Source organism: Mustela putorius, unplaced genomic scaffold (genome assembly GCF_011764305.1).
Source record: "Mustela putorius furo isolate JIRA1106 unplaced genomic scaffold, ASM1176430v1.1 tig00004035_pilon_pilon_pilon, whole genome shotgun sequence".
NCBI lineage: Eukaryota > Metazoa > Chordata > Mammalia > Carnivora > Mustelidae > Mustela > Mustela putorius.
In genome coordinates, this window is record NW_025422171.1 from 784,267 (window position 1) to 802,060 (window position 17,794).

The following is a 17,794-nucleotide window of genomic DNA, read 5'->3' on the forward strand; positions in this document are numbered from 1 at the left end:
GCAGGGAACCTGACACCTTGGGCTCTATCCCAGGATTCTGGGATAATGATCTGAGCTGAAGGCAGACGCTTAATGACTGAGCCACCAAGGTGCCCCAAAGTGCTATAATTCTTAACCAATCCCATTATTATAAACATATAGTTGGTTTTCAAAATTTCTCACTTTGTCTTTATATAATCTCAAAACCACTCCTACAAAAAAATTCTATGAGAAAATTCTGTGAATTTCTAACTCCCAAACAAATCCATGTCCAAATTTGTCAGATTTATGCTTAATGTTTTGCAATTTGATGGGCAAGAAATAGATCTATCCTTTTTTATCATTATTATGTTAGTCACCACACAGTACATCATTAGTTTTTGATGTAGTGTTCCATGATTCATTGTTTTCATATAACACCCAGTGCTCCATGCAATCCGTGCCCTCCTTAACACCCATCACCAGGCTCACCCATTCCCCAAACCCCCTCTCCTCTAAAACCCTCAGTTTGTTTCTCAGAGTCCATAGTCTGTCATGGTTCACCTCCTACTCTGATTTCTCCCACTTCATTTTTCCCTTCCTTCTCCTAATGTCATCCATGCTATTCCTTATGTTCCACAAATAAGTGAAACCATATGATATTTTATGTTCTGTGTTGTCTTATTTCACTCAGCATAATATCCTCCAGTCCCATCCATGTTGATGCAAAAGTTGGGTATTCATCCTTTCTGGTGGCTGAGTAATATTCCTTTGTGTATATGGACCACATCTTCTTTATCCATTCTTCTTTTGAAGGGTATCTTGACTCTTTCCACAGTTTGGCTATTGTGAACATTGCTGCTGTGAACACGAGTGCATATGCCCTTCTTTTCACTACATTTGTATCTTTGGGGTAAATACCCAGTAGTTCAGTTGCTGGATCATAGGGTAGTTCTACTTTTAATTTTTTGAGGAACCTCCACACTGTTTTCCAAAGTGGCTTCACCAACTTGCCACCCACTAGGATTCCCACCGACCGTGTAAGAGGATTCCCCTTTCTCCACATCTTTCCAACATATGTTGTTTCTTGCCATGTTGATTTTTGCCATTCTGACTGGTATAAGGTAGTATCTCAATGTGGTTTTGATTTGAATTTCCCTGATGGCTAATGATGATGAATACTTTTCATGTCTGCCAGCCATTGGTATGTCTTCTTTGGAGAAGTGTCTGTTCATGTCCTCTGCCCATTTTTTGATATGATTATCTGTTTTTCAGGTGTTGAGTTTGAGAAGTTCTTTATAGATCTTGAATATCACCCCTTTGTCTGTAGTGTCATTTGGAAATATCTTCTCCCATTCCTTGGGTTTCCTCTTTGTTTTGTTGACTGTTTCTATTGCTCTGCAGAAGATTTTGATCTTGATGAAGTTCCCAAAAGTTCATTTTTGCTTTTGTTTCCTTTGCCTTTGGAGATGTGTCTTGAAAGAAGTTGCTGTGGCCATGTTGAGGAGGTTACTGCCTATGTTCTCTAGGATTTTGATGGATTTGTGTCTCACATCAAGGTCTTTCACCCATTTTGAGTTTATCTTTGTGTATGGTATGAGAATGGTCAACTTTCATTCTTCTATACATAGCTGTTCAATTTTCCCAGCACCATTTATTGAAGAGACTGTCTTTTTCCATTGGATATTTTCCCCTGCTTTGTCAAAGATAAGTTGATCATAGATTTGAGAGTCCATATCTGGGCTCTCTGTTCTGTTCCATTGGTCTCTTTATCTGTCTTTGTGCCAGTATCATGCTGTCTTGGTGATCACAGCTTTGTAATAAAGCTTGAAGTCAGCAGCGTGATGTCCCAGCTTTGTTTTTATTTTTCAACATTTCCTTGGAGTTTCAGGTTTTCTGGTTCCATACAAATTTTAGGATTGTTTGTTTCAGCATTTTGAAAAATGCTGGTCAAATTTTGATCCGGATGGCGTTGAACATCTAGATTGCTCTGGGCAATGTAGATATTTTAACAATGTTTATTCTTCCAATTCATGAGCATAGAATGTTTTTCCATCTTTTTGTGTCTTCTTCAGTTTCTTTCACGAGTGTTTTGTAGTTCATGGAGTATAGATACTTTATCTCTTTGGTTAGGTTTATTCCCAGGTATCTTATGGTTTTTGGTGCTATTGTGAATGGAATCAATTATCTAATTTCTCTTTCTGCAGTTACTTTGCTAGTGTATAAGAAAGCAACTGATTTCTGTGCATTGATTTTGTAACCTGCCACATTACTGAATTGATGTATGAGTTCTAATAGTTTGGGGGTAGAGTCTTTTGGCTTTTCCACATTTGAGTATCATGTCATCTGGGAAGAGAGTGAGTTTGACTACTTCTTTGCCAATTTGAATACCTTTTCATTTATTTTTGTTGTCTGATTGCTGTTACTAGGGCTTCTAGTACTATGCTGAAAAGTAGTGGTGAGAGTGTGGATCCTTGTGTTCCTGGTCTCAGTGCAAAGGCTTTCAGCTTTTCCCCATTGAGAATGATATTTGTTGTGGGTTTTTCATAGATTGATTTTATGAAGTTGAGACATGTTTCCTCTATCCCTGTTCTCTGAGGAGCTTTAATTAAGAAAGGGTGCTGTATTTTGTCAAATGCTTTTTCTGTATCAGTTAAGAGGACCATGTGGCTTTTGTCTCTTCTTATTTATGTGTTCTGTCACATTGACTGATTTGCGAAATGTTGAACTACCTTGCTTCCCAGGGATAAATCCTACCTGGTTGTGATGGATAATCCTTTTAATTACTCTTGGATCCTATTAGCTAGGATATTGCTGAGAATTTTGGCATCCATATTCATCAGGGATATTGGTCTGAAATTCTTTGTGATGGGTTCTTTGCCTGGTTTGGGGATCAGGGTAATGCTGATACTCATAGGAGTCTGGAAATTTTCCTTCTGTTTCTATTTTTTGAAACAGCTTCAGGAGAATAGGTATAATTTCTTCTTTGAATGTTTGGTAGAATTCCCCAGGGAATCCGTCAGGTCCTGGGCTCTTGTTTTTGGGGAGGTTTTTGATCACTGCTTCACTCTTGTTACTGATTATAGGTCTATTCAGGTTATCAATTTCTTCCTGTTTCAGTCTCAGTAGTTTATAGGTTTCCAAGAACGCATCCATTTCTTCCAGGTTGCTTAATTTATTTTCATAGAGATGTCAATAATACTTTCTGATAATTATATTTATTTCCTTGGTGTTAATTGTGATCTCTCCCCTTTCATTCATAATTTTATTAATTTGGATCCTGTCCCTTTTCTTTTGGTAAATCTGGCCAATGGTTTATCGATCTTATTAATTTTTCACAGAACTGGCTTTGAGTTTCATTAATGTGTTCTACTGTATTTTTGGTTTCTAATTCATTGATCTCTGCTCTAATCTTAATTATTTCCATCCTCATGCTGGGTTAGGTTTAATTTGTTGTTCATTCTCCAAATCTTTAAGGTGTAAAGATAGTTTGTGTATTTGGAATTTTTCTGTTTTTTTTGAGTGAGGCTTGGATAGCTATGTATTTCCCCCTTAGGACCTCCTTTGCCATATCCCATAGGTTTTGGACCAATATGTCTTTGTTCTCATTGGTGTCCATGAATTGATTAAATTCTTCTTTGATTTCCTGATTGGCCCAAACTTTCTTTTTTTTTTTTTTAAAGATTTTATTTATTTATTTGACAGAGGGAGAGAGATCACAAGCAGGCAGAGAGGCAGGCGGGGTGGGGGGCGGGAAGCAGGCTCCCCGCGGAGCAGAGAGCCCAACGTGGGGCTTGATCCCAGGACCCTGAGATCATGACCTGAGCCGAAGGCAGAGGCTTTAACCCACTGAGCCACCCAGGTGCCCTGGCCCAAACTTTCTTAAGCAGGATGGTCTTTAGCTTTCAAGCGTTTGAATTTCTTCCAAACTTTTTCTTGTGATTGAGTTCCAGTTTCAAAGCATTGTAGTCTGAGAATACACAGAGAATAATCTCAGTCTTTTGGTATTGGTTGAGACCTGATTTGTGACCCAGTATGTGGACTATTCTGGAGAAAGTTCCATTTATGCTTGAGAAGAATGAGTATTCTGCTATTTTAGGGTGAAATGTTCTGTATATATATATGAGGTCCATCTGGTCCAGTGAGTCATTCAAAGCTTTTGTTGCTTTGTTGATTTTCTGCTTACTTGATCTGTCTGTTGCTGAGAGTGGAGTGTCAAGGTCTCCTACAATTAATATATTATTATCAATATGTCTATTTTGGTTAACAGTTGGCTTATGTAGTTGGCTGCTCCCATGTTAGGGGCACAGATATTTTACAATTGTTAGATCTTCTTGTTGGATAGAAACTTTAAGAATGATACAGTGTCCTTCTGTATCTCTAACTACAGTCTTTAGCTTAAATCTAATTTTCTGATAATAAGAATTGCTACCCCAGTTTTCTTTTAAGGTCCATTGGCATGAAAGATAGTTCTCCATCCCTTCACTTTGTCTGGATGTATTTTAAGGTTCAAAATTAGTCTCTTGTAGACAACGTGTGGATGGGTCCTGTCTTTTTATCCAATCTGCAACCCTGTGCTGTTTTATGGGAACATTTAGGCTGTTCACATTGAGAGTGATTATTGACAGGTAAGATTTGATTGTCATCATGTTGCCTGTGAATTCCTTGTTTCTGTGGATTGTCTCTGTATATTTCTGTTCTATATCACCCTTGGGGTCTTTCTCCTTTTATGGACCCCCTCTTAATATTTATTGCAGGGTTGGCTTAGTGGTCACATATTCTTTCAGTCTCTGATGGTCCTCTAAGCTTCTTATCTTTCCATCCATTCTGAATGACATCCTTGCCAAGTAAAGAATTCCTGGCTGCATATTCTTCTCATTTAGTACTCTGAATATGTCTTGGCAGCCCTTTCTGGCTTGCCAGATCTCTGTGGGTAGGTCTGACATTATTCTGATGTTCCTCCCTCTGTACATAAGGAATCTCTTCCTCCTAACTACCCTTAAAATGGTTTCCTTGGTTCTAAGATTTGCGAGTTTTACTACTACATGCCTGGGTGTTGGTCTGCCCTCATTGATCTTGTGTGTCCTCTTTGCCGCTAGGACACAATTATTTGTTTCATTCCCCAGATTAGGGAAGTTCTCTGCTATGATTTGGTCAGATAAATCTTCAAGTTCTCTGTCTCTGTCTCTGTCTGTCTCTCTCTCTCTCCACCCCACCCCCTCAGGGATCCCAGTAATTATGACATTGGAACATTTCATGGCATCATTTATTTCTCTCATTCTGTTTCCATGGATTTTAAGCTCTTTGTTCCAGACCTCCTCCTGCTCCTTCTTTTCTGTCAGTTTGTCTTCGAGATCACTAATTTGTTTTTCTGATTTATTTACTCTAACTGTTAGAGTACCTAGATTAGAATGTACCTCACTGATAGCATTTTTAAGTTCTACCAATCTGCTCTCACTGCTTCCCTTAACGAATCTATGTGCATTGTCTTCTGCTACCTTGGGGTCTATTTTCTGACAAATGGAGATGCCACTGTCTCTGGGTTTTTTCTTTGTTGAAAGTTCCTCCTCCTAGTCATTCTGTTGTGGTTGGGCAGTGTACAGCCAAATATATCAACCATTATCCAGGCAATGTGTACCCTGGGAAGGTTCAGAGCAATCAGAATCACCAAAAATAAAAATTAAAAAAGCCAAAATGAGCCCCAAGAGTAAGATTTATCAAGTATAAAAACAAAAACAAACAGATCCGGGGGGAAAAAAACAAAATTTTAAAAAGGGGAAAGGTGAGAGGAGGGTGGTTATAATCCCTCAATGTGGGGTGAGTTCTTACTGGGTGTATTTTACCCAGTCCTTACTGGGTGGATTTTATCTTTGTTAGAGAATTCAACTTCCCAGAGATACAGGGAAATGAAAACTGGTGTGTATATATGTCTCTCTCTCTCTCTATAAAGAGAGAGAGAGAGAGAATTGAATAGGGAAAGAAGGACTACATTGAAGCTTATATCTATGTATATTTAAGAAAAGAGGAAAAAAATAGAGGTATGAAAAAGTTCAAATTAAAAAGTTACTATTGAATATGTTGTATTAAACATCTAGTTGAGGGGCGCCTGGGTGGCTCAGTGGGTTAAACATCTAGTTGAAATGATAAGTAGGTTTAAAAAAAATCATGAGAAAGAATTTAAAAAGAGAGAAATTGTATCTAAGCAATATATAGGCTGTGAGGCACTACACCGTTTTCTCCCTCGTGTTGGGTTTTACGGTTTTATGGGGCCTCTGTGGTGGTTGTCCTCTTGTTCTTTCAGCTTGTCTTTTGGGGGCAGAGCCTGCTGCGTTGTTTTTCAGTCAGTGCTGCTTGGGCGGAGTTGCCCTGTCCCCTATCGGGGATGGGCTCTATGGAAACGGGTTTTTCAGGCTTTTGTTCTCTGGCAACTTTTTGCACCTTTTCCGAGTACCAGAGCAAAGTAAACTGTCCGCACCCGATCTTCACCTCAGAGAGAAGCCACAGTCTGCTTCTCTCTGAATCCTCCAGAACACACAGACTCCACCTCTGCCAGCACAGTTGAATACCACAGCATCCCATAGATGGTACACTCCCCAGGTGACACTCACACTCCCAGTGGTCAATGGAGGCCCCCAATTGTTTGTGCACCCCTGTGCCACCAAAACTGCAAGCAGTACTGGTCTGGATGAGCCTAGCCCCAGCGCCTCAGTGCCTGCATTTCCTGGGACCATGGCCTCCAGTCCAAACCAGGTCCTCTCAGCGAGGTTGGTGGCAGAGGTGGCAGCCAGCCCCAGGGACCAGAGACTCAAGTCCACACCGAGCCCTATTAGGTGCAGGCAGGGGAACAGCTATGGCTGGTCCAGGGACCGTAGGCTTAGATCCTTGCTTACGGATGCCTGACAATTGTCTCTGAAGCCCCTTTGTTCTGTTTGAGCACTGTTATCAGTCCCTGTCTTGCAGCCACTGGTCTCCAAGCTATTGCTGGTTCCCAAGCACAGGACACATTTGTGCTGGGGTATTACTTTCCAGTGGCTACCTTTGGTGGCTCCCTCCCTCTTCTGTTTATTTTCAGGTATCTGTCTTTGCAATCCCAACTCCATCCTGTATGATGATCCTCTGCCCCCATAGAGAGCCAGATGTATATAATCTTATATCTCAGGCTGATTTCATGGGTTTTCAAAGTGGCTTTGTAGGTTTCTAGCTAAATTTAGGGGACCAATTGAGATGGAGTCCCCCACTTCTCCCGAAGTAGGTATATCCTGACTTTACACTTCAATTCCTTGATTATTAGTGAAATTGAGCACTTTTATATGCTGATTTATCAGCTTCTCTCTCTTTAATAGATCCCTTCAAATCCTTTGTACATTTTCCTTTTGAATTGTCTTTTTCCTAACTTGTAAGAATACTTCATATGATGGGATATTCATACTTTGTCCAGTATATCCTATTTTCTCCCAGTCTTTCACTTTTAATTTTATTACATTTAGCCATTCAGAAATGTTTCTTTTAGTCATTTTTCCCCCTCCTTCATGGTTTCTAGGTTTTCTTTGGTTAGGCAGACCTTCCCATCCTAGAGTTATATATGTGTTTTCTGTACTCCTACTGTGTTTAATATATATATACACACAAACACACATATGTAATCTAATATATATGGTATAACATAGGCATATAACTTTTTTCTTTAGAATGAAGAAATACTGTTTGTTGAATAATCCTATTTCATTGAAATGCCCCTTGTATTCTTTATTAAGTTCCCATATAAATGTGGCTGTATTAATAAATTCATTTATTATGCTGGTACCCTAGCATTTTAATTACATTAGCTTTATGCTCTGGTGGGATAAATCTCTACTGAATGGTATGTTAAAATTTTTATAATTCTTGGATAGTATATTTTCCATATGAACTGTAGAATTGTGTTAATTTTTTGTGTTTTACATTAGTTATATTTAGGATATTAAATTTTTGTCTAAGAGTTTGAAATGATTTTCCATTTAATCTGTTTTTGTTGTATGATCCCAGTAAATTACTTGGTTTTCTTTTCTTAGAACTTACATTTTTCTTACTAAATTTATTCCTAAGTATTATTTTAGGTTTTGAACATAACTGGAAATGTCATTGTGAAATTTTACAGTAGATTTTTAAAGTCTTTTTACAAGTATATTCTGCAGAATGTGGTAGAATGAAGTGTTTTAATGTTCTATTTAAGTAATAACTGCTAGAGTAGATTTCTTAAAAAATTAAAATAGGGTAAAAACATCATACATATATAATTTTTTTCTTTGAATGAGAAGTTTACTATGAATGGCACACTAGTTTGAATTCTGGATAAACAGAATTTATGAATGACTAGTTTTTGTTTTTATTATTATTTTGTCCTAAGATTGCTACAACTATAAATATGAGACAAGGATACTATCCAACAGATGGATGTATCAAAGAAGATTCTTTTATGGAAAAACTGCAGCCTAAAAAGTATGTTTTATGTGTACTTATTTCAGTATTTGAAGTTCAGTGTATTTCTGAAAGGATAATTGTAGCATCACTGATAAAATATCATTTTTAGATAAGTGTTTCTAGCCCATTGTTGATAGAGTATGCTTTATAATTTTTTAAAAATATAGTTGACATATTACATTATTTTCAGGTATACAACATAGTGATTCAACTTCTCTATATGTTTTACTATGCTCACCACAAGTGTAGCTACCATCTGTCACCTACACTATTACAGTATCATTGATTACATTCCCTGTGTTGTACTTTTATTCCAGCGACTTTTTCATTCCATCTGGAAGCCTATATCTCCCATTATAGAGTGCTCTTTTATAATTTGTCTTAACTATTAGTGAAATGGAGACTCCAGCACCTAAAAAAGCATTAGTTTGTCCTTATTTAGTGTGGGGTGGGGGAGAATGCAAGAAAAGCTGAGAATGTCATTCTAGCAAAAGTTATTGGTGCTTGCTGAGAGTTGTGGCTTTCAAAAGGTGTTAATTCTTAAGAGTATCATGAGCATGATATAGTAGAGGACTTTAGAAAGGTGGTTTGAGAGATGATTGATAAAAGAAAGAGTAATAATTTGGGGGTTCTTTTACTCATTTTCCTTTCTTCAATAGGATTTTGTATACATATATATATATTAATAAAGTTCTTTTTTTCAATTAGCAAAGCAGAAATTTTTTAAAAACATAACCCCAGCTAGAGACCAACACCTATGTTATTTTTTATTGCACTTACTTATTTTTTTAAAGATTTTATTTATTTATTTGACAGACAGAGATCACAAGTAGGCAGAGAGGCAGGCAGAGAGAGAGGGGGAAGCAGGATCCCTGCTGAGCAGAGAGCCTGATGCAGGGCTCGATCCTAGAACCCTGAGACCATGACCTGAACCGAAGGCAGAGGCTTAACCCACTGAGCCACCCAGGCGCCCCTACACTTACTTATTTATGTCTCTCTCTGCTAGTCTATAAGCCCCTGTAAGGGCATGGACCACATTTTTACTGCTTTCTACATTCCTGCTGCTAGATACGGTAAACATGTAATAAATGTTTGTTAGATGAAATGCCATGATGTTTTGACATTTTTATGGTTTTTCTGAAATCATGTTTCAGTACTAGATAAATTTATATTTAGGGTTGACTATGGGATGGGATGGGATGGATTACAGTGAAAAAATAGTAAAAAGTTTTACTTTATAACTTCATAAGAGTTAAGAGACTTCCAGTTAATTCATGGAGACACTACTCAGAAGGCAATTATATTTTTGTATAATTTTGACTCTTTAGAGCATATTTAATATAGTAATAAATTACATGGGAAATAAAAGAAACACAGGAAACTTTCAAGGAACAACCTCATTTGAAACCTTTCAATTTTGTTAATGACACCAAGCATCAGTAAATCACCCCATTTCCTCATAACTTCTTCATTTTGCCTCCTGCAGACTGTAATTTTCACAATATCTTTCATATACATCATTTATATTTCATTTTTACTATCCTATTTAATTCTTACTCTTTTTGACTACCTCCTTAACACTTCCTTACTCTTCCCTGCTCCATGCTTCTTTATTGCCTACCTAAATAAAACCCAAAATTTTTAGACTACCATTCAGTGGCTTTTCACATTACTGATGCAGCTTCTCTGTCTGGACATACATGGGTGCTTAGACAGAAACCAAAATAGTTACAGCTATCTCTCTTTAGGTAGTAAGCCACTTAGTCTGGCAACTGGTTATTGACAGGACCAGTGGAGTTCAGCCTTACTGAATGCCCAAACCCTATATTTGTATTCCACTGGCCATTTCCTCCATGCATTCTGAATGAAATGATTAGAGTAAATCATTAGGAATCTTTATGGCTCCATGTGAGTCATGGGCCACAACAAATTTGAGTACATATGGCAGTCCAGCAAATGACTTACTGGATGAGGTAGATTTTAAACAATGAGTGGTATGAATTGTGGGGACAAAGGTTTACCCTCTCCAAAGGAGGTGGCCCCTTTTTAGCTCTAGCTAGTTATTTTTTTTATTTTTTAAAATTTTTTTAAATTAAATTTATTTATTTTCAGCGTAACAGTATTCATTATTTTTTCACCACACCCAGTACTCCATGCAATCCGTGCCCTCTATAATACCCACCACCTGGTACCCCAACCTCCCACCCCCCTGCCACTTCAAACCCCTCAGATTATTTTTCAGAGTCCATAGTCTCTCATGATTCACCTCCCCTTCCAATTCCCCCAACTCCCTTCTCCCCTCTAACTCCCCATGTCCTCCATGCTATTTGTTATGCTCCACAAATAAGTGAAACCATATGATAATTGACTCTATGCTTGACTTATTTCACTAGCTAGTTATTGCTGTGTGCTAAGACTAAACCAGTGTTGCCAATCTTCCTTTTTATTTCCTCAAGAGAAGATAGAGATCTGGACTTCTTTGTGAAATTTTCTAATTTTTTAAACCTATACAAGTTAAATATGATTATATTCCTGTCTAAATATATATAATATCTAGTGTGGTTATAAAGTAAAATTTCACTTTCAGAAATAAATGAATCCATTTTAAAAAACTCAAATTTTTTCCAAATTACGGTTTTTTTTTTTAATTCTCCATGTCAAGTATACTTACATTAGAAACTCCTATTCCCTAATTTCAGTAGAGTTTTATTTAAAATAGTTGTTTATGTGTTGAGGGATAAGTCTGTTTAAAAATAATGTATTTCCTTCCTGATTTATATTTTAATTTATATTTAATATTTTGAAACAGGGGGATGCCTGGGTGGCTCAGTGGGTTAAGCCCTGCCTTCTGCTTAGGTCATGGTCTCAGGGTCCTGGGACCGAGCTCCGCATGGGGCTCTCTGCTCAGCGGGGATCCTGCTTCCCCCTCTCTGCCTGCCTCTCTGCCTACTTGTGATCTCTCTCTGTCTGTGTCAAATAAATAAATAAAATCTTAAAAAAAAATTTGAAACAGGAATTGAAAAATGTACTCCTAAGGGCTTATGCATTCACATGTTTTCAAGAACATGAATATTCACTTTTCAAAGTAATGTTTAAAAATTAAAGTCTGTTTTTTTCCTCTATAAGGGTAATGGTTAAACATACTTTCTTCTATAAACTATTACAGGCTTATGATTAAGTTATTTAGCAAACATTTATCAAAAGCTTACTATGTGTTAGCCAATATGGGAATATAAAGATTAAAGAAAGGCAAAAACTCAGAATGCCTGGGTGGTTCAGTCATTTAAGCATCCATGTTTAGCTCAGGTCATGATCCCAGGGTCCTGGGATCGAGTTCCACACCAGGTTCTTTGCTCGGTGGGGAGTCTACTTCTCCCTCTGCCTGCTGCTCTCCCTGCTTGTGTACTTAAGCTCTCTCTCTCTGACAAATAAATAAAACCTTAAAATAAGCAAAAACTGTAGCATGTTTAGATAAGAAATGAAACTAATTTTTTCTTTGCAAATTACCTAGTAAATTTATTACCTTTTTGCAAATTATCTAGACCCATAAGCATATTATATTAATAGCAGGCATTTGTGTATAAGTAATTGAGCTTAAAGACAGTTGAATGACTGTAAATTTCTCTACCAAAAAACATCAGCTAAGGAGAGGTAATTAGGAGATGAGGAGAGGTAAATTGCACAGTTTATACTATAGAATTTTATTTTATTTTTTTTAGGGATTTGCTAAGAAGCTGAATTCTTGGTAAAATTAAGTTTTGTTTTTAAAGATAATATTTATTTGACAGAACACAATAAGAGAGGGAACACAAGGAGGGGTAGTGGGAGAGGAAGAAGCAGGCTTCCCACTGAGCAGGGAGCCCAGTGCGGGGTTTCATTCCAGGACCCTGAGTCGGGATCATGACCTGAGCCAAAGGCAGATGCTTAATGACTGAGCCACACAGATGCCCCTTAGTAAAATTAAGTTTTATATGGAAGCATATTTAGCCATGGTTTCCCTCTCTTTGGATGATGACTGAGACATCATGGCTGATGACAGTTCTCAATGACTGAGAACTCATTGTAATTGTTATTAAAAGTTGTCATGTGAATTATTTATGATAGTAACAATCAGAATAGAAGTTTAAAATGTGGTATTTAAAATAATGTACTTGACATTTTTCAGGATAAAGATTTGTTCTCAGGACTTTAAAAAGACTTCTGATCAGCTAACTATTGGTTTAGAACATTCAACACCCATACACAGGACTATTTTGAACTCCTCATCTCTAATAGCGGTATGAAAAAATGTTACTCATGAAGTAAGATTTGGCTTCCAAACATTTTTACTTTGTGTCTGGTAGTTTTACTCTTCTCTCCTCTCAAGGTTGCTATAATTACAGGGGTTTTTTTTAGAAGCATAAAGGTGAGGTAAACCTACATTTTTTACTTGAATCTCTTATTCTAAGTATGCTTGAATAATTCTCATTTTTCCTGAGGCAAGCTGTTCTCCCTTTGACCAGTTCTATTAGTGTTCCTAATATTTAACCATGTGTAGCTTCTTCCCTTTGAACCTAGTTATTGAATCTAGATAATATGAAACTTGTGTAAAGTACAGGTTTCTAAATTCTCAATGTAATTTTTCCAGTCATTTTAATGGCAGCCAAAAGGCCTAGTTAATTCACCGTGTTGATGATGGTGTTATTGTTGGAAGACTGAATTTCAACTTTTTCTATAACTTTAAATAATGTATTTAGTTTAAGATCAGAAATAGAACAAATTCCAAAATGCTATTATTAAAGAGATCTTTAATGAACTAGGGAAAGGGAGAAATCACTTGATCTTGATATCTTTTAAGTTTTAACATAGCCAAATTATAATCTTCTTTAAGAACATTTTTTAGTGCGTACATTAATTACCATGATACATTTTCCAAGATAGTTTTAAGTTGAAAAAAGATTACACAAAATATACCATTTTCTCAAAAAGTTATCTAAAAAAAAGTCTGAAATACTGTAATCTCTAATCAAAATGCTAGTAGTTTTTAAATTTCTGGATATAAGATTAAGTGTCATTTTTGTTACTTGGTTTCTCTCATGGTCTGTGTTACATTTGTATTCAAAATTGTAGCTTGGTATGTTTGCAACTAATATAATGTATATAAGCATCTATTTTTATATTTTTTATTTTATATTTGTATGTGGACCCTCTTCCCCTTCTTAGGAAACTAAAACTGCAGAAGAAATTGATGAAGCATTGAAGATAGCAGGCTATAGTTTTGAGCAATTAAGTGTTGCTGTAAAAGTAAGCATTTTAAATGATTAAATTCTATAGTGAATTAAGGCATATTCTCTTTAAATGTATATATTTGGGTGTATATTACTGAAGTTAGAGCTTAGCACTAAGTTACCGAGCATGATAATCCAGTAACAGAGGAACATACAAAAGAATAGAAAACTTCCATGGCCTGCTAGGATTGGTCTTGTGGCATTGTTATGTTAGTGGACTGAAATTGGAGCACTATTAAGGAACCATGATTTTTTTTTTTTTTTTTGCTGAATTTTGAGCTGAATTTTGTCTCAGAAGTATTACAGACCATCTTTCCAACATTGCTCATTAGTTGGCTGTATACCCTTACACAAAGAATCTTATTTTCTTTCCTCCTTTACCCCATCTCCTCCCAAAAGAGACTCACTTGGTGACAAAGAACAAGCTCCTAAGCACCCAGCAACAACAAATTTGCAACAAAGAATATAGCTGAGGGACGCCTGGGTGGCTCAGTTATTAAACATCTGCCTTTGGCTCAGGTCATGATCTCGGGGTCCTGGGATCAAGCCCCCATTGGGTCCCCTGCTTAGTGGGGAGTCTGCTTCTCTCTCTCCCTCCTCCCCTGCTTGTGTTTCCTTTCTCACTGTCTTTGTCAAATAAATAAACAAAATCTTTAAAAAAAAAAAATATATATATATATATATATATATCTGATACAGGAGTTAAGACTTCAGCATGAGTTGGTGGGGTGGCAAAATTGAACCTGTAACAGTCTGCTCTCTAACCAACCCCCCAGGTATGTGTCCTCTAAATGCAAAATATATTCACCTATCTAGTCTTAGATCCATCCCAACGTAGTCTTAAATCTATTCTAGCATCAAGTCCAAAATCTCACCTAAATATCTTCTAAATCAGGTATGGCTGAGACTCAGGATATGATTCATTTGGGGGTAAAATTCCTCTCCAACCATGATCCTGTGAAACTAGATAATTAATCTGCTTCTAAAATATTTTGGTTGGACAGGTATAGTATACACAGACATTCCTGTTTTAAAAGGGGGGAAATGGAAGGGAAAAAAAAGGATCAGAGATCTCAAGTAACAATTCTTTGTTCAAAAAATGCAAACATGTGGAATATTTAACATTTTACTTCAAGTATGTTTAGTATTATGTATTAAGTTTTTATCATTTAAGGAATCCTACCAGAGAGAAATTCAGCTATCCAGAATGACTCTTCCTATAATGATAAAAAGGATTAAGAAGTTTAGAAAACTTAGTGGATTTTCTAAGTCTTTTTACCAGTTTATCAGTGCACAGTGCCAACAAAGATGTGATCTTGATGACAAGTACAAGGATTTAAAGTCGAACCTTGTAACTTATTCCATTTTTATCACCTAATCTTGTCTTGTATGGCTACTTTGAAAAGTTCAAAAAGTACCTTTTAATTTTAAAATTATTTGAACAGTACAATTTATATAAAATAAAAATACCAAATTAGATCTTTGTATTATGTTCTTCCCAGATGCTGGAACATATACACAATCAAACAAAAGAGGAAACAGTCAGTCTTATAGAGGTCCTAGAGAAACAGTTTGATCAACTTTTTACTTCTCTTGATTCCAGGTAATAAGTTAAAAATACAGACTCAGTGAAACTGAAGTTTTTAACATGAACTTGTCACTTTGGTTCTTTGTATAGATTGAAGTACTGAGTAACTTTTAAGCAAGTTTGCAAGGTTTGGGTGTAGACTGATGTCTACAGCTTGAAAATGAGGAAAAATTAGTACATTTTAAAAAATGTTTGGCCATTTACCATCTGGTCCTATAGCTAACTTTTAAATAAATAAGCCTCTTTCTTTTTTTTTTTTAATTTTTTATTTTTTATAAACATATATTTTTATCCCCAGGGGTACAGGTCTGTGAATTACCAGGTTTACACACTTCACAGCACTCACCAAAGCACATACCCTCCCCAATGTCCATAATCCCACCCCGTTCTCCCAAACCCCTCCCCCCAGCAACCCTCAGTTTGTTTTGAAGCACAGAAAATTACTTTCAAAATCTGCAAGAATTTCACTTGGGAAAATGCAGTGCTTTTTCTCACACATCACTCCATTTTCTCATACGTTTATTTGCATCAAAGCAAGTAATACTCTATTACTTTCTGACATTCATTTCTTTTTTTTCTGACATTCATTTCTAAACAAATACCACATAGTTGCATATCTATTACTTTAAAAATTCTTTGATATATATGATCTTTAATAATTTTTAATCTCATTTTTCATTTCAAGAAATAAGAACATAAAAGTTTTGATGTGACAAAAAAAAAGTATCTTTAATAATGGTGCCTGTCCATTTGACCCTTAGTTCTTTTTCTTTTTCTTTTTAATCCCATCAAGATGCAAAGGACATAGGCTCAATATACTGTCAATGAATTGGTTGATATTCTTCCCTATTGATGCTATCTCACATATGGTCTTTAATTGTAACATTTAAGTTATAAGTCATGTGCATGTATTTTAAACATTCTTATAGTGGTAAAATGTACATTAAAAGATTACCTTTTTAATCATTTTTTAAGTGTCCAGTTTAGTGGCATATGATAATTTTATGTTTAATTTTTTGAGGCAACATCAGAGTTTTCTAGTGTAGCTATACATTTTAATTGCAGTTTCTCATATTCTCACCAACAATGTTTTCTGGAGTTTTGTAGTAATCATATCCTAATGGGTATGAAATAGTATCTTGTGATTTTGATTTGCATTTTATGTTGAGTATTTTTTCATATGCTTATTTATTGCTTATTTACCTATCCTCTTTGAGGAAAAGCCCTTCAAGTCTTTTCTTTTGGGTTGGAATATTTTGTTGTGGGGTTGGAGTTCTACATACACTAGGGATACAGTCCTTTATCAGAAATGTCATTTTCAGATATTTTCTCCCATTCTGTGGGTTCTCTTTTCACTCTTTTTTTTTAATTTTTAATTTTTTATAAACATATATTTTTATCCCCAGGGGTACAGGTCTGTGAATCGCCAGTTTACACACTTCACAGCACTCACCAAAGCACATGCCCTCCCAATGTCCATAATCCCACCCCCTTCTCCGAACACCCCTCCCCCCAGCAACGCTCAGTTTGTTTTGTGAGATTAAGAGTCACTTATGGTTTGTCTCCCTCCCAATTCCATCTTGATTCATTTATTCTTCTCCTACCCCTTAACCCCCCATGTAGCATGTCCACTTCCTCATATCAGGGAGATCATATGATAGTTGTCTTTCTCTGCTTGACTTATTTCGCTAAGCATGATACGCTCTAGTTCCATCCATGTTGTCGCAAATGGCAAGATTTCATTTCTTTTGATGGCTGCATAGTATTCCATTGTGTATATATACCACATATTCTTTATTCATTCATCTGTTGATGGACATCTAGGTTCTTTCCATAGTTTGGCTATTGTGGACATTGCTGCTATAAACATTCGGGTGCACGTGCCCCTTTGGATCACTATGTTTGTATCTTTAGGGTAAATTCCCAGTAGTGCAATTGCTGGGTCATAGGGCAGTTCTATTTTCAACATTTTGAGGAACCTCCATGCTGTTTTCCAGAGTGGCTGCACCAGCTTGCATTCCCACCAACAGTGGAGGAGAGTTCCCCTTTCTCCGCATCCTCGCCAGCATCTGTCATTTCCTGACTGGTTGATTTTAGCCATTCTGACTGGTGTGAGGTGATATCTCATTGTGGTTTTGATTTGTATTTCCCTGATGCCGAGTGATATGGAGCACTTTTTCATGTGTCTGTTGGCCATCTGGATGTCTTCTTTGCAGAAATGTCTGTTCATGTCCTCTGCCCATTTCTTGATTGGATTACTTGTTCTTTGGGTGTTGAGTTTGCTAAGTTCTTTATAGATTCTGGACACTAGTCCTTTATCTGATATGTCGTTTGCAAATATCTTCTCCCATTCTGTCAGTTGTCTTTTGATTTTGTTAACTGTTTCCTTTGCTGTGCAAAATCTTTTGATCTTGATGAAATCCCAATAGTTCATTTTTGCCCTTTCTTCCCTTGCCTTTGGCAATGTTCCTAGGAAGATGTTGCTGCGGCTGAGGTCGAAAAGGTTGCTGCCTGTGTTCTC

The 17,794-nt window shown here is 36.6% G+C and overlaps 1 protein-coding gene across 1 annotated transcript in view; it reads left to right on the plus strand.

The window, feature by feature from the left end:
• The window catches only part of RNF17 (ring finger protein 17), a 174,596-nt gene that overhangs the window by 6,536 nt on the left and 150,266 nt on the right, over positions 1-17,794 (plus strand). The window contains exons 3-6 of the mRNA XM_004778233.3: positions 8,345-8,436; positions 12,584-12,695; positions 13,621-13,701; positions 15,188-15,288. Of these exons, the coding sequence (XP_004778290.1) occupies positions 8,345-8,436; positions 12,584-12,695; positions 13,621-13,701; positions 15,188-15,288 (386 nt within the window). The remainder of the gene's footprint in view (positions 1-8,344; positions 8,437-12,583; positions 12,696-13,620; positions 13,702-15,187; positions 15,289-17,794) is intronic.